Genomic DNA, 25998 nt, shown 5'->3' on the forward strand with positions numbered 1-25998 from the left:
ATGAAAGGAGCTCATAACTGCTGGCCTTTGGTTTCTCCACTTTCTTCATATAGTGATGCAAACAAAATCATTCCCAATTTTTGCAGTACCACAGTTAGTCTTATATTAAGTACTTTATATTGGTTTAATTGGTTTATTTACAGAGATAGAGTAGTCCCCTCCGCGTTATATTTATATATTTTTATGAGTAATAAGTGATACCAGAACAGCTTTATCGGTAACTGACAATCCAGTCAAATTTGACCAAAGTGCTCCATAAGAGGCACGACACACACTGCAGACATGCCCACACGCCTCAACAAATATATCCAAATGATCGTTTAAAAAAAGAGACAATACAGCTGATTCCACATTTTAACATAATAATATATAATGTTTGTTTAGTCCGCAGAATGAAATAATACTTAATCTCTGTATCCGTTTGGAAGCTTTCTAACTGATATTTTTGTGATTACTCGATACTGCCGTCAGCAATGCTCAAATATAAATAAATCATAAAATACCTGACATACTGCGTCTCTTCCGACTACCCGCCTATCCGCGCAAGGCCGGTGTACTCTCGTAAGATTGAAAAAGAAAGGGGGAAAAAAAGGTAGATTCGTGTGAAACTCCCGCAGAAGACGTCATCCAATCAACAGGTCGTTCTATCAAGATTGGCACTTTCCTTGTCCGGTAGAACGTAGAGTTCTGTGTAGGCGTACACCATCAGAGCCAATCAGAACAAAGAAGGCGGGGCAAACAAGCTGCCGTCTGTTCTGGCTGTGGGGCTCTTCCACCACAGAAACCGACTGAGAAAAAAAAAATCACACCACTACGCAAATCCTTCCAATGGAGAAGGGCCAGGATGTTGAAGCTTGTTCGGCGAATGAAAAGATCGTCTGCAAGCTAGCCACCTAGCTCAACTAAGAGGAGAAGAAACAAAAGTTGTGAGTAACGTCGGCTTAACATATAGTGAGGTGAATGAGGGCACGGGAGGTTGCTATCGAATGTAGTTAACGTTGGCTTATGCCAAGTTCCGCGATTAACTTTGCCGTTGAGGTTAGCTCTCCAACTGTGGTACCAAAATCGGCTGCCGTAGCATGCTAAAAGAGGGAGTTTGGCTGCTGTGCTGGGGCGAGTTAATCGCCTGTCTACCTTGCAAGTTTAGCATCGATCAGATTCCTGTTGTCATTACTTTTATCGCTGCCAGCTCGTTAGCTTACATGTTGAACGTTAACTTGTAGTTGACAACTGGCTGCTGCTGCTGCTAGCTAGCCCTTTGCTTAGCAGTACCCTTAGTGGAGTATTAACAGCAGGCTAGTTGCTAACTAAAGGCTACATTGAAGCTTATTCTCCTGTATGTTAGCCACATCAGTCTTTTTTTTATGTACATCTTTAGCATCATCTTTAGCATAGCTTTTCACGTTCATGTCGTGGGAAATAAATTGCTGTGAAACTTGTTTGGTATACTTACCCGCTGTGATCAAAGTAAACACGAGCACAGAGTTAACCAACAGTGTTTAATGCGCTATTTTCTTTTTAAATCTGGGACATTATTCAGGAAAATAAAGATGCATTATTTTATTACGTTATGACTATGAGTGGCTTAAAGGAAATAATCATATTCAAGCATGGTGCTTCATGTGCATGGGCATAACAATGAGAGAACTTCGAGATTTGCATCTATCATCCCTGCGAGGACTTCATTCCCCTGTTCAGAGTGCATCAAGACCCACAATGAAGCATTTGTTCCTTTTCTGTTGAGACCCAAGCAGTGACACTTGGATACAGGCAGAAAGGAATCTGGTCAGTCTGCTGTCTGGCTGGAGGTGGAGATAGCCAAACTATATAAGAAGAAGAAAAGCCAGTTTGTGTTCGCTCCTTTGCTCAAACAAATTAGGACAGTGATCTGAAGAACAGGAACATTGTTATGCATATTTGCACAGATTGCAAAACATGCAGCATATATAGAATGTATGCTAAAAATCCATGCCAAATCCATGTTCAAAATTCCGCATTCGGTTATGTTTTACACATAGTCTGCACATATGCTGCACAATAACAAGAGCAAACATATAAACAACTGAAACGTCGAGTTGATGACACATTGTTTGTTGTGATAGTTGAATCCCGGTGCATCATACTTCTATCACTGATCCTTGATCTTCCTACAATAAGATTTGTTTTAATTTTTGGATACTAAGGTGTTTCTGCAGCATTAAAAGACTTGGTCAGATATGGGAGGGAAACGGAAGTTCGTTGGGTCTCATTAGTAGTGACTGAACTTTCACATTGGGAAAGACATTGGGAATTGTTCATGGTGCCATTCGGGGGGGGGGTTAAATTTGTCTATAAAAAATACTTGGGCAGCTGTCAGTATACTTTGTGACTCATTTGAGAAACATGGTTGAAAATACAGCCCTATGGTAACTATCAAGGACAACCATCAGTACACTGAGAGTTTGCCAAAAGACACCTTAAGGTCTCTCAGACAGAAAAAAGCAAAACATAGATTGAACTATTTGGACACAAACACCACATTACTTTCTACACAGTTGAACACGGTGGTGGCCACATCATGTTGTGGTGAATTCTGTGACAGCAATGGTACACCATCAGGACTGAAGGAAAGATGAATACAGAAAAATTAAGAGATCCCGAGTAAAAACCTTTTTCCAGAGTGCTGAGCGGCTGAATTAAAGGTTTATATACCAACAAAGTGTATTACCAAGAAAGTACAGGAATAGCTTTGGGTGAAGTATATGAAAGTACTGGAGTGGCAGTAGTAGTAGAAACTGACCACTACTGGATGGTCTTTTGTCTTGTTTACACTAAAAGCAGTTGAGTAAGAGTGAATAATGTCTATTTACTCTTATTTAAACATTTAGTTGCCTGTGAAACATTTAAAAAAAGATCAGATTTTGACTGTAAAAACTTTCCAGACGCAATGCATTGCTGGTTTTACACATGCACTGCTAGCCAAGTAATCTTTTCTAGACATCACCTGATTAAAAAAATAAATGTCCAGCCTAGCTAGATTGGACTTTATCTTGGCTTTAAATTGCCATCTTCCTGTTGCAAAGTGTGTGAGATGTCAGGTTGCGCTAGTCTGCTTGTTAAGTGATGTCATTTCAAGTGAGGTCTTTGCTTGAGAGAAGCACCACCAAAACATTTCATTCTCTACCTATGCAAGTTTTTCTAAGCACTAAATTAGAATATGTTGGCTCCATAGTGTAGTGATTTGCCTCACAAGTGAATGATCCCTGATTCACAGCTAAGGGGAAAGCACAAATCCCTTTGGGGGGGAGGGGGGGTGTAGCATCAAGAAGAGCATCAGCTGTAAAAATCTGTCAAATCACATTTAGCAAACCAACCTGCTTTGATGACCCCTTGTGAATAAGGGACCATCCAAAAGTTTTTTTTACATAAGTCAGATTATGGTCTTTCAGCAATCGATGTCGACTACTTAGACAATTTGCTACTAACTTCTGATTCCACTAAATGCCATTTTTCATAGATGCCCTGACAGCTGCACTAGATTATTTTTAACTCTCAATGGGAACTCAAGGAGCATAAAGACATCACACTTAACAAGCGGATTGTCTGATGCATTTACCTCCAGTGAGTGGTCATCATATTCACTCCTACGTACTCTGTTCAGGCACCTTCACCTAACCCACATACAGTATTTCCACTGAACGCATCTAAAATAGACTACCTTCTGCTGTGTGTCAGAAAAGGCATAAAATACCCCTGTCTAAATTCTCCTGAATTTGTTTAATCTTTATTAAGAGTTTTGTGAGTTCAAGTTAAGAAATGATACCAAAAATAGTGTTATCTAATGTCTTTGCTTCTACTGCAGTATAATGGCTGTTAAGTACTGCACTGCAGCTAAGGTGAACTTGTTATAAAGTCACACATCACTTACTTTAAATGTTGTAAACACAACCCTTTGTAGTGATGTACTGACACTGGGCTGCTAGACTGTGGGTCTTTGCAACTGACTTACAGCTCTTCTGCCCCTGCCCCAAAATCTACCAGGATAAGCCTCTGATGGCAGTACAGATGTGTACCAACTAGGGGGAATCCCCCTAGATTGCAGATCACCATCTCTCTGTGATTATCTGGGACATAATTCCAGTGAATTAGTGTGTTTGCTTTAATCTGGAAAGACGTTAATGGCATTAAAGAGTATGTGGATGAAAAACCAAGCTCTGTGAAATGCCCCAACAGTGGGCTCTCAGTAAGCTGCCCCCTGCAAGGATTAACTGTTAAATAAACATTTTAGTGGAGTGTATAAAAATCTTATGCAGCATAAAACATTTGATGTGTCTTATTGACCGAAGTCATTCATAGTTTTTGGGTTTGTTTGCTGTGTATTTGCTGTGCAGTAGTGGTCAGGTGCTACCATATTTGGGTGTTCTGTTTCTGCTTATTTTAATACTTGAAGCTTTTTTTTTTCTTGGTTTATTATCTATACCCATCTCTCATGGCTGTCATGTTGGCACCTGGATATGGGCTTTGAATTGCACAAACATCTTGCTTAGCTAGGTTATTTTCTTAAGCACAAGCTTTGATATCCTTTGACCTAGTAGTCGGTTGGTTTTATATTATCACCTTCAATATCAATTTCGGACACGACTCCAAAGTTCATGTGATGTGTGCATAGCATATAATATACCACGTGTCATTTATTTGGTGCAGTAATGACGGGTAGACATCTTATCTAAACATAGGTTTGATCCAGGTGTCTCTGTGTTTGTATTTGCACAAAGCTAAATCATTAACTGGACAAGTGAGGAAAGAAGATTCTAAGGAACAGACACAAATTTGGTTTAACTCCTTGCTGTTCAGTTAACCATTTCCCCTAGTGTGTGTGTTTGCTGAGATCTAGGCCTGTTCTGTTATGGCAAAAACAAATATTATCAGTTGTTTGGGTCACTCTTATGAACATTGAAATTATTTACAATTATTTAAAAATGGAGTTAAAAATTGATGTATTAAACTGAAAAAAGACAAAAGTTCACTTTGTAATTAATTATCCTTAAACTCTAATCATAAATCAACTGGAAAAACTAAAGAAAGCAGTGTGAAGTAAAGGAAAGAGATGTGCTGAAAGGTACAATGACAATTGGAATTGCACAACCCTACTACTAGGACCTGTCTTTGGTCACATTCTAATGCATTGAGCATTAACTCCAATGCAAATTATATTTCCAGAGTGCTTAACATTGAACAGCACCGCTGTTTTCTTTCATTCTGTTGGTGGGAAAGTCACACACCACAACGAAGGCTTCCTGTGAAACTGTGAAGATAAGAATATTCATGAGTCTGTAACGAAAAAAAAAGTTGACAGATAGGTAGTTTTAATGTTGGTGATAATGGGTAAGGAACATTAGAAGACACTGGGAGGATTAGTTACAGTAAGTTGTTTGTTTGTTTTCATTTATAGCTACTAGTAGTTGTGTAGCTGTTTTGAAACTAGCAGTCTGTCACCATTTGTCGCACTTTCATAAAGTTAACTTCCAAAAGCCTCTTCTTTTTCATTGTGCTTTCTGATAAATGCATAGTATTACATACTCTGAGTTAGGGATACATTTTATTGATTGTGTTGGAAGACTTGGCATAATGTAGTGCACAATGTGGACTGAGTCTAGCTAGAAATAACCTATAATTGAGCCCTGCTGAGCAAGATTATCCTTGGCTTTGGGAAAGAGGGTTTGGAGCATAATTGATGTTTGGGTCTGCCTTCGCCAAAGAAACCACCCTGTCTTTGCCCTCAAGTCGGCCTCAGCTAAGTTCTTAGCATTTCCTCTGTGTTTAGATCAGTTGACTCTACTTTAATGCCTCATATTTTCTGCCTATGAATGTAATCCAGAGCGAGATTAAGATAAGAGGAATATCTGCTGAATCTTTCAAAAAAGGTGTGTGTTTGCACACTTCTCTCTTCATTTGGAAGAAACCAGTAAATTTTTGTTTAAGAGGTAGTGATTACAACAGGCCAGGCCTGTCATTTACTGTTGGACAGGGCTTGATATAGGCTTTCCTCTTTTGTCTATTTTGCTGTAGACACTGCCTCTTTCTGACTGTAAACAGTTTTAAACTACAAACCTTTTTAATACTTATCTTAAAAAAAGCATTGAATTATACTTTCTTAGTTTTCTAAATTATAATGCTGATTGTGTAAGAAAACTCTGCTTTAGTTTTGCAGCCTGTGGGTAGTGGACATGTGACAGGACAGTCTTGTCTTTGTCAGGGTTATCTCCTATTTCCTGTATCAGCCTCCTATTTGCAGCATCCTTCCCATACCAGAAAGAGCAGGATGGTTTTAATATATGAAGCCAGGTTAACCATTGATCAGATCAGTTGGCTACTGCTGACCTTTAGCTCTTTGCACAAGTTGCAGCAACGTCAAAACGTGCAATGTTTAAACGCTTAAATATACTCGGACTTGGTAAAGCACCTGCTTGTTAGAAGAATTACTGAGATATGTTTAAGCACGGCCAGAGAAAATACTTAGATTCAAGTGCTTAAACACAGAGCAGGAGATTTTGTTACTCGGGTGGATTTCTGCTGCAGCGTTTTTGAGGTGCTCTGCGTTTGGCTTACTCTACTTCTGCGGTCACATGTTTTTTTTTTTTGTGTGTGTGTTTTGGAGTCGCTGAGATGGAACAGGAAGTCAGATATATTATTCACAGGTCTTTCAGTGTGAGAAGTGAGTGATGTTGCCTGACTTTTTTTTTTTTTTTGTTTGTTGAAATTTTCAAGCTGTGTTTGTGGTGGGTGGGAAAAGGTTGGTAACGGTATGTCGCTGTGACGTGACTTTATGGCTGTCATTGGTTTTGTTTTGCTTTGACTTGCTATGTCCGCTGACTTGTTCTCACCATTCGTCTGCAATGTTAAGAGTGGAAGTTCTCACAACTCGGCTTCTCTGTCTGGGTGCTGTGTGACTAAGTGGTTTGTTCTTCCTTCCTTTGTTGAACTACGGTTTGATAATAGTTTGAAGTTCCTAGTCTCAGTACTTACTTTCAGTATTCGTTTCTATTAGATTGGATTATATTTACCAAGCCTTCGTTTTATTTTTACTTTAAAATGACTGCTGCTGTCTCCTCTGAGCCAGACAGTAACAATGAATGTGTGACTGGATATGAGATTACTTGACTATAAAAGGAGCCTCTTTCAGCTGCTACAGTGATAGAAGGAAAGTACAGTTTTGGAGGCTTTGAATGCTTATGTAACTGCCTCTTGGATGTAGTGGGTAATCTTCAGATTATTTCTCTGCTCAGGAGGAGGTTTTAATCCTGTCCCAACACAGAGCAAATCAGGCTGAAGCCAACAGTAGGCTGACCCATCACTTTGAAACTGTGACTGGACAGTTCAGCAGCACTCTGTCTTTAACGCATTATGATTATACAGGATGTGTTGGAGAAAGTGATTTAAAAAATTGTATAATCGAATTTCAGACATGTAATTACTTCTGTGTGATTGATTCGGTTTGTCACTTATGTGAACGTTTAGTGAGAAGTGAGGTCTGGCCAAGTTTGAAAGGGATTAACTGGGGCCAGGAATTTTTGGAAGGATTATTTACGTTTCAGAATTTGGCCAAACTGAATATTTCATGTCATCACTTCACAAGTGCATATCAAATTGAAGTAAAAAGAATTTGGAGGCATAATCTTGATGTTCTCAAGAAAAAGCAAAACATATCATTATCCAAGTATCCAGGGAATCGGTTCATGTGGAGTGGAGAGAATTTTCTGAATTGATGGAGACGTGCAGCCAAAGTCCTGCTAGAAGTAAATCTCACGACTCGGTAGACTACCTTGAATGATTCTGGGTGGATATTCTAAGGCTTTTCTCTGAGTGAATGTGAAGAGATTCATAATTCTAATTTCAGTGTACAGAGATGTACTATTTAAAAAAACAAAACAAAACGTACCTACCTATTTTCATGGCCTAAAATGAGTAGATGTCTGTCAGCACATATCTAAAATGGCCATGAAGTTCTTCTGTGCATCACCGCAACAATATGATTATGGCTCATATCCTTCCTGCTGATTGGCGCCTCAGAATCGGGGGTGGAGGGGTGTGAGAAAATGCCTGTTTTAGACATTTTTATACCATATCTTTAAAAATACTGACACTATTATTGAAAGCTTTAAGATTGTACTAGTGAAGTTACACATGTGTGAATGTTTTCCCAACTCTCAAAAGTAAGTGCATCTATACCAATGTTAATGTAAAGCCATAATGAATGTTCTTTCCTTAATATACTGTTGATATGTTAGTGCGCATATTAAACATGGCTAGAGTTTTAAACAGGGAGGTCAGCATGTGCACAAGGTTTTTCTGCGAGCTAGCAGCCAGGCTTTTTCCTGCATTGAGGAATCTTTGGAATCTGTCTGAAGAGGTTTTTAGCCGCAGCTAAAGAAAAATCAGCAGCACTGTAAAAAAAAAAAAAAAAAAATTAGACAGTTTTGTTGACAAAGGTTTCACTTACTCAGTTGCGGTAGTCGTCTTTTCAGCAGATGATCAGAAATGCCAAGAGTTTACAATGATTTCTGTCAAGCAAGGTAACACAGACCTATAACCTTTTATTCTTGGCATTCTAATACCCTTGTGAGCTAACATGTCTAATACTGTCATCCCAGACAAAGTAGCTCAATCATGTGTTGTTCAAACCTTTGGTTTGTGAGAGGCAGCCAACCAGAAGAAAGCTTACTTAAAGGAAGAGGGACTTGAAGTGGGAGGAGCTGAAATTATTATTATTATTATTATTTTTTTAAGATATGGGACTGTACAAAGCCCCAGCATGACATAAATAAGGACTATTTGTAACTGGGAATCATTCAAAGTGATTAGGCTAGGAATTAAAATATGACGCATGAAATGAGCACAGTAGATTGACTTTAAGATTAAAGAGTGTATTTTCTCTATTCCTCTGGTTGTTTATGCTGTTTTCATATCAATTTTCTGCTTTGTAGTTGTTAAAGGGATGATTTCTGTGCACTCCATTTCAGATTCCTGTGCAGCAAATTTGTGGGCCCTCCTGTCACTTTCCTGTTCCAGCCCATGCTCTATGGCCTTAAGGTAGTATGCAAGGGTTAAGGGGGTTGTGTTCCACTGTGTACTGTGGTTTAGGTTTTAGAGCAAATGCAAGCTAAATACTGTGGGAATGAGGAGGGTGTTGGATTAATTGCTGTGTTTGTTTTGCAAAGTTCTAAAAGTAGTACAATAGAGTATTTAGTATTTTCTGGCTGGCATTTTCTTTTCTTGTTTGACTTGGTTAACTTCATCTGTGTTTGTCTGTACTGTAGTCCTAAGGCAGTGTTTCCCAAACTTTTTTTGCTAGGCTCCTCTTTGTTTTACAACAAAAATCTTGTAATCTCCTACCTTGGCTCCTGTGCAGGTGAAGCCAAAGGGAAGATATGCTTCACCATATTTTCTAGTCATTGGCTTAGAATGAAGTTGGTTTGAAAACATACTTGGCGATGCTTCATCACCTGCTTTGCGTTTGCGTGGAAGCCCCAGTGTCCAAGCATTCTTTTATTTTTTATTTTTTCTCCCATACCATCGAATCAATGACCCCCTTAGCTGTCTAAAGTTGATTTTATTCTAGTGGAAGCTGTATCAGGTATTTTTCAGGGCATTTTTAAATCAGACATAGCTGTTGTGTATCAAGCCTAAATGTGAAGTGCATGTTTAGAAAGCAAACATCATAAGACAGTAATTGATAAAGTATTTGATAAAGTAATTGTTATGTTTGACAGTGCCAAACATAATAAAAAAATGGATTCAACTAAAAAAAGGCTTAAAAAAATCTCCAGTTACACTGAAGCCCACCTACTGTTCTGTTTTTTGTTTGAATGGTTCAAAATATGTTGAGTGTCAGTGTTACGGCTGATTCCGTAACACTGTTCCACAGTTTGTGTGAGGCAGAGTTGGCAAATTCTGCCACTTAGGTCTCAAAATGACTCTCAGTAGCAGCTATGGTGTTAATATTTAAGGGGCGAAAAAAGTTTTAATCAAGTGTTGAAATTATTCTTTCAGCAGTGAGCTGTAAATGTCGTGAAGTTGGGTTATGCCGGCATGTGTCACATGACTGCTTAAATATGTGGTTGTGCATATTGTTTTGGTCTCCGGGAGAGATGTGTCATCTCACACTTGGTCTGGACACAAAAAAAGAAAGAAAGGAGGTTAATTTTGACACTGGGTCTGGTTAGGTCACATTCTCACATTCTTCAGCAGTGACAACCAGGCTCTCTGTGGGTTGCCTTTCAACAGCCATTCAGCACTGGGCTGAACCAGCTTGATCTCTCGCTGTACGAATGTTCAGCACTTCGTTTGTGTTTACCAATGGAAAACACAGCCTTAAAATTTAACTTGTGTACAGGAAATTAAAAATAGATCCATGGCATACATTAAATTTGATTCAGTTATGTAAATATAAAAACAAATAGGGCCATAAGAAATTGCATACAAAAAGAAATACTGATATTTATTTTCAAACGTATTAACTGTATTGGTTTCCTAATTGAGAGATTTAGAGTTATCATCTGAATAGCCAGAGTTTATAGGGACTAACTTGGGAGAGCAAGCCGTTAGTAAGCAAAAATTAAGATGAAGTTGCACCCAAGCAATATGTTAGACACTTGTCCAAAAACACAATTTTTATGGCTGAATCATTTCAGGTTACACTTGAGAGTCTTGCATAAGAAGGCAGAGTTATAGCTTGATGATGTGGCTGTTTGTACCATTAGGGGGCAGTGTAACATTGTTTTCATATTCACCTTACTTGACATGGAATGCTAGCTGTTTACTCACATCCAGAGGTGGGGCAGTAGACTCATGCATGCACAAAGCAATCACAGTGACTCTGGTAGGTTTAATGCTGACAGCCCCCTCAGCTGACTGCAGAACAGACCCTGGTTTCTGGTCCCTGGCCCAGTAGTTTTCCTGTTTTCTTCTGCTTGAAAGCAGACCAAGGCACAAATGGGTGGGACCCAGAATGGCCTAGGAACGCTGTACATTGTTCTCGGAGTTTCCTCTTCCACATTCCTGGGCTGATTGGGATCTGGGCCTCCTGTGCAGGGGTATTGTTCTAACTCACCAGCACCACAGACCTGGCCCCAGCTAACCACAGCTGCCTCCACTGACCATTGTGGTGCCCTGGCCTAATGATGGCTATCTTTGCCATATCCATTTCTCCCTTTCTCTGACTAACTCCTTTCTGCATCTTTGCCTGGCAGTAGTCCTGAAACAACATCAATCTTTGCAACTTAAAACAGTCTTTTTCTCTTGTGCTTACATTTGGGATTATATTTTTTAATAATTTGTCAAGTTTTGTATCTAGATTTCAAATTATTCCTTTTGGAAACTTTTACCAGCCTAATGAATTGCAGCATGCCATAACTAAGGCAATCAGTTTGGCAAGTAAGATGAGAGGTCAGATGGGCACACTTTGACATATTTAGCTACCTCACTCTTATATAATTCCTAAAGACTCAAAGGACTATGTAAACTAGAACTACAAATTAGTTCCTGTGCCTTAGCAGACATCTGTGGTCTCTAGTGGAAATGGCAACTTAAAAGGCCTGCTGCACTTTATATGCAATGGAAGCAAAATGGTTTGAAGTTTCTGAACTAACATTTCAATTCCTGGTGTTCTTTTAAGTGAGGACAAAACATTTTTGTGTCAGTTGTTTTTTCTGGATTGTGAAGGTTTACACTTTGATAGATTTAACAGTAAATTAATTCAATTTTATGACTTTTTATATATGAAAATGTTGATGCCAGTGGAAAAATTGTGTGATTAAAAAAAAATTAATTAATTGATGTTTTGGTAGTGTAGTTTCGGGCATAAGTGTTAATTAGCTACAGTCCCACTTTAACAAGTGTTCTGCTTGCTTGTCAAGTAGTCATGTTGTAAACTTCTAAAGCTTGGGGTATCTACTAATTTTAGATCAAGTGCTAAAAACACCAGAGTGTGATCTCAAGTTGGCCAAACCAGAGAAACTGTTGCATAATAAGATGTAAAAATTCCCCTTTTATTTAATATAAATACATAGGGCCATATTGATGGGCCGTCTTAGACCCTTTAGTGTGTCTGGCGTTTCCTGCCACTACAATATTTACATTCCTACTATATAGAGCCAGCTACCTTATTTGTATATCAGGGTTTGTTTTTTTTTATACCATATGCAGCCAATGCAAGAACACATTCAAGCATATTTACGTACATGCATACCTACATGTATTGCTTTTTCAGTTATATTTACAGAAAGCACAGAGGAGAGAAACAGGAAGAGGATGATGTCTTTAGCTTTTACTTCCTGTCTCTGCCTTTTGACATAGTTTATACACTACAACAATTACATCATCTTGCTGTTGACGTTTTCGCACACTGCAGTAGAGGGTGTAAACACTCCCTAACCACACTTACTGGTCTCACAGAGTGCATGTTTCCTTATAATCATTAGTCGAACAAAGAAAAAATCTTTAAAGGCCACGGTTAATTTTTGAGTACGTTCGCCATTCGTGTTTCATAACAGCATAATGCTATCAATGTGAGCTAATATAGCAAAAACTTGGTTTTGATGTCAGCTTGGAGTAGCTCCCTCTTCTGTATTGTACAGGGCTCTAGCAAACCTCGTTTGACTCGCTGGAAAATAATGGACTTAAGTTTTACATCAGGAGGAAGATGAGAACCCCGAAACTCATCCAAGTGTGAGTGTCAGGCCCAGAAAACGGGGAGACTTTGCATGTTCTCCCTGTGCCTACCTGTATGTTAGGTGTGAAAGTGAGTGTGGATGGTTGTCCGTCTCTCTGTGTTAACCCTGTGATGCACCAGCAATGCTGCAGGTGTACCCTGCTTCTCGTCCTGACAGCAGTTGATAGGCTCCAGCCCCCAACGACCCTGAATTGGATAAGTTGTTAGGAATATGGATGAATAAGCTTTTAAAGATGTAAAGCAAGGTTTTAAATCCTGTTGAGTACTTTAGTGCCATAAACCTCTTTATATTAGAGTTGCTTATTTCATTATTAATATTAAAGTGCTTATTGGAGTCTTCATTAGAACAGTCCCTTTATCATGCTGCTTACTGATTGATGAAACAGCATATAATGTTCATCTTAAGCATTTTAATCTTTTTTTGCACATTAGTGCTGTGGCCATCACTGAAATTTGTGAATGCTTCCAGCTCTCTGTTGCTGTAGAGCACTCACTGCATTTGTAAATTGATGATTTCTTTAGGCAGTGAGCTTTTGAGAGTCAGCACAGCATAAGACAGCCTTACTCTGCAGCAAGGGATATTTGGAAGGGTTTGAGTTCACTGCAGGTACAAACTGTGCAGCCAAGCAGAGCACAGCAGTCTGTCATCACCCTGTTTCAGACACCAGCACAGTTGAACAGAAGTGAAAGCAAGGGGAGGGGTGCTCTTGTTGTTTAAGCAAGTTAGCAAGAAAGCAAATGAGCATTTGTGCTTGTGCATGAATACTAAAAAGTGACACTATTTCGACTTCGATAAGCGCTATCAGTAAATGCAGGCAGGCGGGCGAGTGAAGCTTGCTCTATGGCGCTTCCTTACTTGTTTTAGTCCCTGTCAATCTTCTTCCTTCTCTTGTGGTGTTTCTCCTGTGAGTAACACAGGCCAGCAGGGTGTGGCTGGTGTCGTCGCTGTTGTGATTGGCTAGAGGCCCAAGCTTGTGTTATCTCCTGTGGAACATGTTCTAGTCCCACCCCAGATAGTGCCTGGCACTCAAATATAGCCCTGCCTACTTGCAATTACATCACAGCCTATGAAAAGATCCATGTCTTTTTGCTTTCTCTTTACACTGTCAACAGACAGGTAATGTGCAGTGTAGAAAGTTTCTCACTCTGTCAGGTTAACTAGCTACAGTTGGAGCTCTCTATATAGCTTTAGAGAGCCTGACAGAGAGTTTCTGCGTTGCTCTGTAAGGGCCCACAGCTTAAGAACTTTACAGTGAGTGCACGTCTGACGGCTACATGTAGGTTGCAGCTCGCTATAAAGACTACCTACTCTGTAAATGGGGCACGTGAAACAGGCAGGTAATTTGTGTCAGAATGGCGTGGCACAGGCTACTGGACTATGCACCAGAGTAAAAGACCTAAAGTCTCATCGACCATGGATTTTCTAAAGAGCCTGGTTCCAGCTGTGATCTCAGGTGAGGGATCTGCTGAACATGGGGGAACTGAACCCAGGGAGCCAGGCCCACGGCTTCTCCGGGTGAAAAGACTGGGCCTGCTAACCATGGGACAGACCATTGAAGAAGATCTGGTAGATCCGGTTACAAAGCAAGATGCTGGGATAAGCTCCTCCAGACATGCTCGCAGTAACCATACCCGCCTTAAAGGTACAAATGTCCCAAATACACAATTCATATATATATAGCTTTTTTTATGTGCTTCCTATAGATTACAATTTTGGTTAATCTCTGTTAACATATTTCCAAAAACTGGCTTAATACCCTCCTGCTTTATGCACACATGCTTACATACACCATGTATGAAAAAATACGACTGGGTTATCTGTGTTTTCTGTTCACTGTGGAGGGCAGTAAAATGCTGTGGTCACCACTCTCAATCCATGCTCAATTGAGAGTGTGGCATAGGGGCATGTGTGCTGACAAATGAATTGTATTTCCATTGTGATTTCAATCTGAACATATACAATACACAAAATAACACTGTAGATATGCAAAAATTTGACATTGCGATAAAAGCTTTATTCCTTATTCATATTCTTCTTTGTTTATTGGGCATAGGCTATTAAATGTTTAAAGTGCAAACAGTGGTAAGATACATTTTTCTCAAATTGTGCAATAAATAAATAAATCCAAATCCAATTAATTGTGTGGAAAACAGAGATTTAATTGCTTTAGATGCCTGTCCTGGATGTGTTATACCGTATAGTATATATTGAGTAAGTTTATCTACGCAGGATTTCTAATATTTTATGATTCGTAGCAGTCAGTTCACTTACTGTTAACAGAGTGGAAAATTTTTGGCACCCATCCAATCTTTTAGTCAAAGGAAAATCATTTTCATAAAATTATTTTTCTTTAAAATTTGTTTGGAATACCAGTAAAGTATTAGTAGTAGTAGTTTTAATTTACTATGTGCAAGACTGTCTTCCTGATGGCTAGTTAGTAGTTACCCCACTCACTGTGAGCCAGAAAACCACTGGAAGTGAAGTCAGAAAATTCATACTGAATTTGGAATTGGTGCAGTGATGTCATTGCGTGTATTACGGGTTTTTCGCCTAGTTGGCCAAATTAGGGCTGGGCGATATGACCCAAAATTCATATCTCGATATTTTTTAGCTGGATGGCGATATAAGATATATATCTCGATATTTTTTTTAAGCCATAAAGTAAGAACAAAAAGAGTTCTTAGTCAAAGCTGTGTCCCAGATGTCACACAGGCACTTTTATTAACATACAGCACAGATGTACATGAAAAATTACTCAAAATTAAATTATGAGCATTCATTAAATAATAATGCTCCATAAATAAAAGAAAACAAGGTTATTTTTGTGCTAAACAAAGAGCTCACAATTGTGCAGTCAAAATGTAAACTAAAAGACGCTGAGCGTAATAACAAAGACAGACAGATTTTACAGCTGCTCTGTTCCCAAGTTTTACTGTGTGACTGATAGCCTGGAGTTTGAAATCCGCTTCATAACCACCTCTCTTACAGGTGCCATTTATGGTCCTTATACACACACAATACGGTAATATTACGTTGATGCACAGTACGTATCACTCCGCGAAGCTCCTCGGTAGCCGTAATGCGCCGACAATCTATCAAGCGGTGTAGCTCCGTAGCTTACCAAAGTCGTACTCAAACATTTTTGACAGATTGCTGAACGCCGTGTACCACATAAAATCGGTTCGCGGCCACCAAGCACAACCAGAATTCATACATAAGGCGCGCTATCAACTTTTGAGAGAATGAAAGGATTTTAGGGTTAGCGCGGTTAGCACGTTAGCATGTTTAGCTCGTTAGCACGTTGACGCCGTCCAGCCCCACGCATGGGGCGATGCGCAGTAACTCGTTAACGGAGATTTGCCGTGTCCGTCTTGTCGCTGCCTGCACGTGAAGCGATGGGGTAGGAGGGGGAGTTGTCTTCAGTGAAGGCGAGGCGGAGTAACGTTGCGTAGAGACAAAAGTGGACGAAAGAGAGGCAAACTTGCGGCTCCACAACTATAATTATAACGTAACATAGACTATATCGATATAAAGGATATTGTCACATCTTATATCTCGTATAAAAATATATCGATATGTTTTAAAAACTCGATATATCGCCCAGCTCTAGGCCAAATCCATTGTCAAAATGTGATCTCACATCAGTATTAAACAGAAGCAGCTACACAGAACTGAGGTAGTGTAGGTGGAGCCCTCTTAACTGTGTAATGCGACAGCACATGGCAGTAGCATAAGAAAGCCAAGTTTAGGCTGGACTGTGGTCTGTCAGACTGCTATTTAAACAATTCACGAATATTACCAAACCACTTTTAGCTTACAAAGGCAATGCTTGCTGTGATGTGCCCACACAGACTATATTTAAGAACTGCATACAGTGTAAATTTCCAAGCCCAATTTAAAACATTATTTTGGTTTTCATGTTTTCATGGTCAGCATTCTTAATACATTATTCACATTCACTGCTGCCATTAACCTAGTTGTCAAAAGTTTAAAACACAGCAACAAAATTATTTGTCTTTTGTGACCGAGCCAGTCAAAATGATAACAGCGTTTGCAAAGAAAAGTGTTAAAGGTTACTCTGTCCGCTTGATGTGTTTACTGTCAATAGAACCTTTTTTGTAACCCCTTTTAGTGTTTGTGGATTGTGGATTTCTGTCCTACCCAGGTGGTTTAGTTCAGCATCACGAAATATGTGTCAAATACTTCTTACTTTCTTCCTTGATTTTTCTTTCCTTTTTTAAGATACTGCTACTTATATACACAATGGTGGATTGTTGAAAAAGAGTGTTTTATTTATTTAGTCTCTTTTATCTGTGAACATGCCTTTCCATAGAAAGCCCACTATCATGACTTTTCTGGGTGTCTTGTCACCATTTGATCTAGCAATCTGACATCTTACTGGATGATAAAAAGCATACTTGTTGTTTCTGGCTGGAGCTTTGGTGATCTTAAGCATTTTCAGACAACATAAAAGGAAAGCTGCGATGCAGGTTATGTCTGTTTAACGGTGCAGAGTTATTTTACTTGGCAGGTAAGCTGTAGGCAAGGTGTGATCAAAAATCTCTGAGGACAGATCCATAAAAGTCAAAGGTCTTTGATTAAATTTTTGGCCAGCTCTTATTCAAGGTCAACATCTCCAGTCGCTTCCAGTCAGGAAGTTTGACATTGTAAAACATCCATCGCATTGTGCACCTTGAAGTCATTCCAGACAGCGTGAGACAGCGTGGAGCTCTATGGAGCATTAAGTTCAAAGGATACAAAAGGTGGTGTATACCAGCTGCTACCATGTCTGCTCTGAAGCAAATACAAATCTTTTGCCACATCAACTCAATAATCGTTCACCGCCTGGACACATCCAAAGCCAGTGTCATGCCTCTGTAGTAGGGGATATATTGTGCCTGTGACAGTAGTTAAAGGTTTACGTACATATAATTTTTCATGTAGGTCAGCCAGTTTACACTGGTAAACTTCTCAGGGTATTTTCTTTTTTCCCCTCACTGCTACCTGTCAGAGCATGCTTGCTCCCTATTTGCTCATGGCTAAAATATGACTCAGCCTTCCCTTCTGCTGCACTCACTTGGCCTCTTAGTCTTTTATGAATAACATTACTCAACCGGTTAAACTAACCCACAATAACAAAGTGATATTCTTCATTTTGGTTTGGTGAAGTGTGAAGATAATCTAAAGTTTTGCTAGCTTGGCTCATGAAACTCTTGTTGCGTCTGTGTTCATGTGCTTGGCTCAGACTGCAGGCTATAGGCTGATGTTCATTTTGAAAGACAGTTTCTGTTGACTGGGCAAATTGTTTTCAAACATTTCCTTCTTTCTTCCCTATTAGGAAAGATCCATCATATTAAAAAAGTCTCCTTTTTGAACCATGCTGGTGATGGCAGGGGTCACAATGGTGAGTTATGCATTACAAGACGTAGCGTGATTGCTACATTAAGATGAGGTCAGGGAGCTTTAATTGAGTTTTAACTCCGTGTGGAGTGACACTTCCCTTGTTGAAGAACCTGCATAGTCTGTGGCTTTTAAGGCGGTGCTGTTCTTTTCATTTTGTCGTTTGTCATCTTTTGCAGGCTTAGACAATATTCAACTGCTTGATGCACAGTTCAGTTTTCAGGATACGTTTGATTAGGACTGTATTTGGTTAATGGGTGCAGCGGGTTTGTGATTAGGGAGTGTTTGGAGCATGTGACAAAATGGTGCAGTGATGGGTTGTGCTTCTGTAATAAAAGATCCTTGTGAAATTTCTGTCTAAACACTCCACAGGGTGTGTATCCAGACAGGATGGATGAACTTATTCATGGAATTTCTTAAGTAGTCGTCAGCCAACAATAGTGAAACAAACTCCATAATGGTGCGCAGTGCAGCCTGCATTTAGTGGGAATATGGTGTCATATCGACGAATGCTGTGAATCATTGTTCATACTCATTCTCCAGCCAGCTGTTCCATAGTGAATAAACTTGAAGACATTTGGTTCTATGAGTAATAAACTGACCTTTTAAAACCTGAGTTAAGAGGTGTTTTTATTCAGATTTTCCTCATGTTCTGCTCATCATTCCACGGGGGCTTTTGCTTCTGACCTAAGAAATACTCTTTTTTTTTTTTTTTTTTTTTCCCCAATTAGACTGTCTTAATTTGCTAGGCGAATCAAAAGAATGAGTTTGCTCATTTTCAGCTTGAGCAGAATCAATAGATTGTCTCATAGAATTTGACCGTTTATGGTTTATGCAACACATTATATATGAAGGTTAGATCCACTGTCATTCAGCTAAACTGCAATATACTACTAAAGGGAAAAAAATCCAGCCTATTTAGTTTTGTGTAAAACCTTTGTCTAAATGTGTGGTGTTTAATACAGAAGTGCAATGAAATAGCTGGGTCTGAGTCAACGGAGCATGCGGAAGTAAGTAGATGTGCAGGTTGCAGAATTGTGCTGCATACTCAGAATGCTGTGATGGATCTAAATGATGTGTCCTCTGCAGCCCAGGCATCGCTGGGGAGGTCAGGGATTGAATTACAGCTCCTATCGATTATTGTTCCCACCACTGCCCTTCAGAGAGGCCAGCACAGGAAATGCATCCTCCACCCCATGGGCTCCGGGGAGGAGCAGCTGCTCTATACTGTCTGCAGCCAGGATGGCTAACTGTCAGTCACTGCTCCTACTTTGTGAATGAAGTTTAAGTAACCTGCCTTGATTGTGCATTTAGTTGAGATTATTTGATCAGTGAGGACTTTATTCCAGGAAGTGAGTTATAATGGTGTTTATTTGAAGTTCTCGGTTTACGTCAGCTCCATCGGACAGTAGCTTTTAGCTCTAGTGTTCCCAGAGAGACGGTGTGGTCAGTCCTGCATTCCTTAAACAATAAAGCTGGTTTACAGAAAACAATGTTTGCAGAGAGCTCTGATTGTTTTATGTTGACTCATTTGTTGATTACAATAATATTAACCCAGATGTTGTTTTTAAACAGGATTTGACCATGAGTTCTTCTGTTGTCCTCCCACTACATGAACTTAGAGCCAAGGCATGTAAAGGGAGCACATTTAGTAAGTTATATTTGAAAACAGTCAAACTTGACTGATCCCTAAAACTATTCAGCTATCCACCCTCTGTGCTGTTACTTACTGCATTTGTGTCAGATAGAAAAAGGGTGGACCAAAGATTAAAAAACAAAAACAAAAAAAACCCCACAGGTGGAGTCCTTCTGTGTTGCATGTTGCCCCTGTGCATGCTTGGGTTTGGGGTTTTTTTTGTTTTGTTTTTTTCCCATTGAAAATGTGGTCGGCTCATGTTTCCTGACATGACCCAGAACTCTCACAAAAGAAATTCTTAATCTCAAGAGTTTCATTTCCTCATTAAATTAACTAATTTAAGGCTACAAGTAATCTAGTGACATCTTAACAAAATAACCCCAAAACATATTTTACTTCATTACTTAGAAACTGTCTGATATTTTGAAACATCCTGCTATGTTCCTAAATTGTCTTTGAATTGTGCAACAGCAAGCTGTTCCCCTTCTCATTCAGGATCAGACTCTGCTTCACAGACTTCTATATATGGCTTTACATCTCCAGTTGTGGCCATTAGTCACAGTAAAGCTGCTGCATGAGTGTAATCCTGGGGATTTTTAGGTTAGTAAATTAGACACATACGTAATACTTTGACATTTGGGGAAATGCAGTTGGTCAGATTTGAACAGACAGACGGGGCAGTATCTTGCTTTTAATGTAGCTCTAGGAAAGATTAAACATGACTCATAGAAGTTCCGATTTAAGGCTTAAAATAAAACAGTGTGATTGCTGCAAATTTGCAGTGGTACTGTAAACAATCTGTTTGTGTATTACAAGGCAGAGTTCCACAGTGGAAGCCTGCGTCGGGGTAGCACCAGCCAGGGCTTGACAAAGCATCTGCTTGTGTTGTTTGTTTGCAATGAGCTCTGCCTCACTTTGCATAACTTGTGTAGTGGAGGACATGTGACGGAGGGAGAGACTGAGGGCGAGCGAGAAATGAAGACTAAACTAAAAGAAGACAAAGAACATTTGTCTTTTGCAGCTTTCCCACTGCTTTTCCCTTCACAATATTTTGGTAACAAACTTAATCCTGTGCTTGACTACAAATTGCTTGATGTCATGTGGATCAGCATTAAAGTCTCTGCCAGGGCAGGAATAACTAGCGTCAGTGCAAGATTAAAATATCAGCTGAATCGTGTGCGTGTGTCTTTCACATTCACACAAAAACAATGGGCTGTTTTCTTACTAATGGGGTGTGTTGTGTGTTTGTGTATCATTCTGTGTGTTACTATGCCTGGTAGCTTTCAGACAGGGCAGTGATGTAATGCCCATGATTCCTGTGGGTGTGAGCAGTTAGCTTAGCAAGAAGATTAGTTTCGATCACTATAATGCCAAAGAAAACAGGTAGCAAGTCATCTATCCATCTCACTTGACTGTAGTGAGTTGCATTAACATACTCCTATTACGTCATATATATTCCTGTTTTAAAAAGTGAAATATACATTTAATACATTTAATTTAGGAACATATTTTTATTATTTTGGTTGACTAGTTAAGGTGTGTTCAATCTATCCTTCCTCTTTCCTTTCCCTCATCCACCTCCCATTCTTTCCTTTCCCTCCTACTGCAGTTTGGAATGACGCATCAGTATTGCTGCGGAGCTTACAGGAAGTATTGCTTTGATAGGCTAGCAGAGAGGCAGCACAGTAGCAGCTCTGACATGCGTATGCATTACTGAACCACGGCCAGGGAACACTCGCAGCATTTTGATGACATCAACCACCCCCACGCACTGCTCCCTCCCTCCCTGTTTGCTGTTGAAACAAGCTCTCTCCATCTCTCTCACTCTGAGAGAAAAGAGAAGGCATCGGTAAAAGAACAAGAGCTCACTCAGAAGAGGAGGGGCTGGCCATGAGCGAACACGGAGGGAGAGAGCTTTTGGGGCAGGAGGAGGAGGGTGGCTGACGGTGCTAGCGGGCTAGGACTGGCACACACACATGCACGCACACACACACATACACACAGGAAGAGAAGGGGAGAAGGAATATTACCGCACATTGTTAAGACTTCTATCGCGTACTGTTCTGCTGCTGTTTTCCCTCATTTCAGGAACAAAAGTTCTCATGCAGTTGTGTCCTTCGGTTTCTGGATTTTTCTCTGCTGAAATGGGGATGAGGGACTCTGTGGACTGGCAAGTGGGCAGCAGGCTCTTGGGTGGAATACTTCTCTAACTAGCCAGGCTGCGCGCTCTCTCTCTTCTTTCTGATCACTTTTACTTCAGCTAACTGGGTGGCAAAAGCGAAAAAGTGGTAGGGCTTCTTGGGTTTTCCGTCAGCATCTGCTCGCACTGTTCTTCAGGATGCTGCCTTTAACTAGCACCTGTGGAGGCTAGTACTCAGCTCCTACTGGTGGAGTCTGCAAGTTTGATAAGTGCAAGGTGTTTATTTTTGAGAAGAGTGGAATGTTTGGCTTTTGGGAAATAAAGGTGAAAGGAAACCTGTAAAATTTGTGCCTTCTGGGGAAGCTTAACTTTTGGGAGCTACCATGCTGAGCCTGCAGGATTCTGTCTTCTTTGAGATCAGCATCAAATCTCTCCTCAAGTCTTGGAGTAGCAGCTGTGAGTATCTTTCCAAGCTTGCACAAATGTTTACATACCGCACTTACTGCCACCAGACTTATCTGCCACACGCAGCCAGCAGAGCCTGTGCAGCATTGTACATGTCTTTGTGCGTTCCATGTGTGGATTTCTTATATCTCCTTCCCGTATAAGAAAAGTGGCCATTAGTGGAGTTGTCAAGATGACAGATTATGTTTAGTGCAGGTTTAGTCGGCCTTGTTTGATGTGTATGCAAGTGGGTGCAATTAAAGTCTTCATTCAGCAGAGTGCCCTTCTTCCTGCACTCATCATCATTCTGCTGGCTCCTGGATGTCCCAAAGATAATGTTTCTATTGATGAGCATCTACTGATACATAACACAGATGGACATGAAGTATTCCCTCTGTTCTTTTGAAGATCTTGTCTAACTTTCTTTTACTTTTTCTGTATTTATCAACTTGCTATCTGCATTTACTGATTATACATTTTGGACAGATATATTATCAATGTTAATATTGTTATTTCGGCTGGCTGTTGTTAACAGTTTGCGTAACAGTCAATATAGATATAGATGTTTTTTCATTTTTCCCCACGTCTGTGCGAAGGGAACAAAGAAACCTTGTTTTGCAAGTTTATGAAATTGAACTCAAAACACAAGGATTCAAGGACTTCTAAATTTATGAGCCACAACAGCGAATTATCAGCAGCTGACATCAGTGCATGCCACCGGAGTCATCAAAGCAAATTCGCCAATACTAAAATGCGGCTGACGCACCCCTGATTTTAATATCCAAATTACTATGTTAAGCGCTTCCTTAGGAGTGCTCCCCTATCTACTCTGTTCCCCGTCCTCCTAGTTTCGCTATCCTCTTCTTCCTTTCCTCTGGGCCAGCTAATGTTTCTCTACTATTGATCTGTCTTCTGGTTGCCTCCTATTATTAGCTTCCCATGCAGCCCATAATATATCAGGAATCAAAAAGATATTGTCTCTCCAGTCTCATTGAAATGGTAGGGATGGACAAAGAGGTCAAGTAGTAAACTGCACTCTTCACGAACCTCTTTTAGTTACATTAGTAACACGTATAACTGTTGTGTAGTTTAATTCTGTTTATGCAGTTTAACAGTTCACCTTGAATGCACAAAAGACAACACATAGGCTGCAACAGAATTATTCGTCAACGCAAAAGTGTTTGATGAGACTGCTTTAGCTCAGCGATACAACCTCTGAGCCACTGTTCCTTTTGTCTGAAAGAGGAATAGTTAGACCCTCTTTAAAGGCTTATCTGCTGGGCTCTAATCACCTGACTTATTCTGTTTTGGTTAAAATTTAAATTTAGATTTGTATCATTCAGGTTTGGACTTAAATGATTGATTTGCACATTATTTATCAATTTTTCAGTAGCAGATGCTAAATGGCATTGCCTCTGTTTATATTATCAAATGAGGAAAAGACTGAGACTGATTATAGGGCCGTACACTTTTTTTTAAAAATTGTATATGCTAATATATTACCGGTGTTTCTCTCTGCCACTCACACCCATAGTGGAATTTGTCAGTTTTGATGGCTATAACATTTGTCAATTTTCATGCCGTGTATGCTGTGCATTTTGATATTGTTTCTAGATACGTGCAATGTGGTTACAAAATACTGACTTATTAATTATGTATTTTGATCAGCATGCCAGTTAAATTCATTTTAATTAGTTCTAACAATTTTCGATGCATTAGAATATCACAGTTTTTGATTTATTTATTTTTTTAAATTGTTTTCTTGTTATTGGGAGCCATTTCTGCAAGTCAGGATTCCGTGTATTATGGCAAAGGCATGCTGGCCAAAAAACAAAGAGTGCCAACAAAGAGAAATTTGTGTATTAAGCTTCAGTGAACATGAACAGATGTGCTACACCCCACTTCAATGACTGTATATTTGAGGATTTAGCCAGCCATTTAGATCACTATGTGCCAGAAGATATACAATCTAGTGCTTTTAACATAATTGATGTTTTATTTTGCACAATTTGAGCTAGCTAAGTGAATGTCGAGGTTGGACCTACACTTCATTTCTGTTTGCCATAACCACAACACAAGTTTCTAGGTATTTAATAACCACAGTCATTTTAGTCTACTAGGTAAAAGTTTGCTATTTAAATTTCTAGAATGCAAACTTGTATCAGCAACATCCAAAATGTGTTGAAATTAACTCCCTTTAAAATTATGTATAAAGTTATTTCTAGCTTTTTAGGCGGACGAGAGCTTGTTGAACTTCTATCTTTTGAAATTGTCACAAATGCACTGCAGGAAAAAAGCATTACATCTGTAAAAAGTAGAATGCACAAAGTCTAACTGTTTTCATTGGCTTTGAAAAGAAACATGTCCCCTTTCAAGAGCCTTTCTTTTGTCAACCTTGCATGTTCTCTCTGAGTCTGCATCAGAAGTGCTACAGGTGCTCTTATTCTGTCAGACAGTCTGAAGATTTGCAGGTTAACCAAATAAATGTTCCATGGACCTGAATGTCTTTATACTGGTGACCTGCTCAGTGTTTACCCTGTTCCTCACCCAGTATGTGATGGGAGAGGCGTGAACCCCCTAACCCTGAAACGGATATGTGAGTTATAAAATCGAGGAGAGTGTGGTTGCAGTGATCACAAGACAAATTTTTCATGAAACACATAGCAGTTATTGTTTGACCTTGGTAACTGTTCCCCCCCCCCTTGAAATATGTAAGAATGGTAAACATCCAGCCAGACACATTTGCAGGAAGTCTCAATCCTCTCCCTGAAGGTAGCAAATACTTGAAGATAGGGCTGGGCGATATGGCCTAAAATCCATATCGTGATATAATTTGAAGCATGTACGGTAATGATATATATTGCGATATATTCTTTTTTTCTGTATAACATATTTTCCACACTATAAGGCACACTTAAAATCCTTTAATTTTCTCAAAAATCGAGTGTGCCTTATGTATGAATTCTGGTTGTGCTTACTGATGTCGAACCGATTTTGGCGAGCAGAAATCTGTTAAAAAATGTTTTGATGGATTGTCAGCATTACGGCTGCCGTAGTGAGGAGCTTAGCGGAGTAATCTGGGTCCAAAACTCCGTCCGTTTCAGGTCCCAAAGTCAAACGAACACTGAGAGTTAAAAACGGTCTAAATTCTTTAATCTTTAATAAAATCATCAGCGTTGCTGCTTCAGCAGGTGTAACAATTAAGTTTAACATCCAAGCATCCATGAAAACAGAATTTATTAAATTTAACGGAGTTAGAAGTTAACAGGAAGTTAGCTCGCTAGTTTCCACCTAAATCTCTCTGACTGAGAGATTTTTGAAACTAATTAAAACGTACAGCTCTGCTGTCACTTCCAACATAAACGAAGACAGGAAACTAAACAGCAGTGGTGTTTGGAGGGTTACTGAAGTTGGACTACCTGGTATATAATGTTATGCTACGTGATTGCTAGCGACACAGCTATGTTAGCATAACATTAGCACAGTGAAGCTGGGGGATGAACGGCAACTTTTTTTCCACTCGATAAAAGTTAACGTGAGGGATTCTGGTGGTCAGGGACAAATGTAATCGCATAGCAGGATGCTATACATGGGGCAAACTTCAGTCAGGAGAACAACTGAGATTATTCATTCAGGTTAGTTATTAATATATGGCAACAACATGGGAA

At 39.6% G+C, this 25998-nt stretch overlaps 1 protein-coding gene across 11 annotated transcripts in view; it reads left to right on the forward strand.

Moving 5' to 3' along the window:
• The first annotated feature begins 747 nt into the window (after nt 1–747).
• Nucleotides 748–25998, forward strand: part of fryl (furry homolog, like) — a 74927-nt gene continuing 49676 nt past the window's right edge. For 6 of the 11 annotated variants that reach the window (XM_086281736.1, XM_086281737.1, XM_086281738.1 and 3 more), the window contains exons 1-2: nt 13813–14352; nt 18049–18114. In XM_086281736.1, coding sequence (XP_086137862.1) covers nt 14088–14352; nt 18049–18114 — 331 coding nt within the window. In that variant the 5' untranslated portion in view covers nt 13813–14087. Of the gene's footprint in view, nt 927–8999; nt 9070–13811; nt 14353–18048; nt 18115–21679; nt 22343–25998 lie in introns of those variants that run through there. The other 5 variants (XM_086281744.1, XM_086281740.1, XM_086281745.1 and 2 more) reach the window with 5 other exon arrangements.

Source organism: Aulonocara sp. 'chitande type north' Nkhata Bay, linkage group LG23, assembly GCF_057382095.1.
Source record: "Aulonocara sp. 'chitande type north' Nkhata Bay isolate Kocher_YH1m ecotype deep benthic linkage group LG23, A_spYH_male_GT1.1, whole genome shotgun sequence".
In the NCBI taxonomy this organism is placed as follows: Eukaryota; Metazoa; Chordata; class Actinopteri; order Cichliformes; family Cichlidae; genus Aulonocara; species Aulonocara sp. 'chitande type north' Nkhata Bay.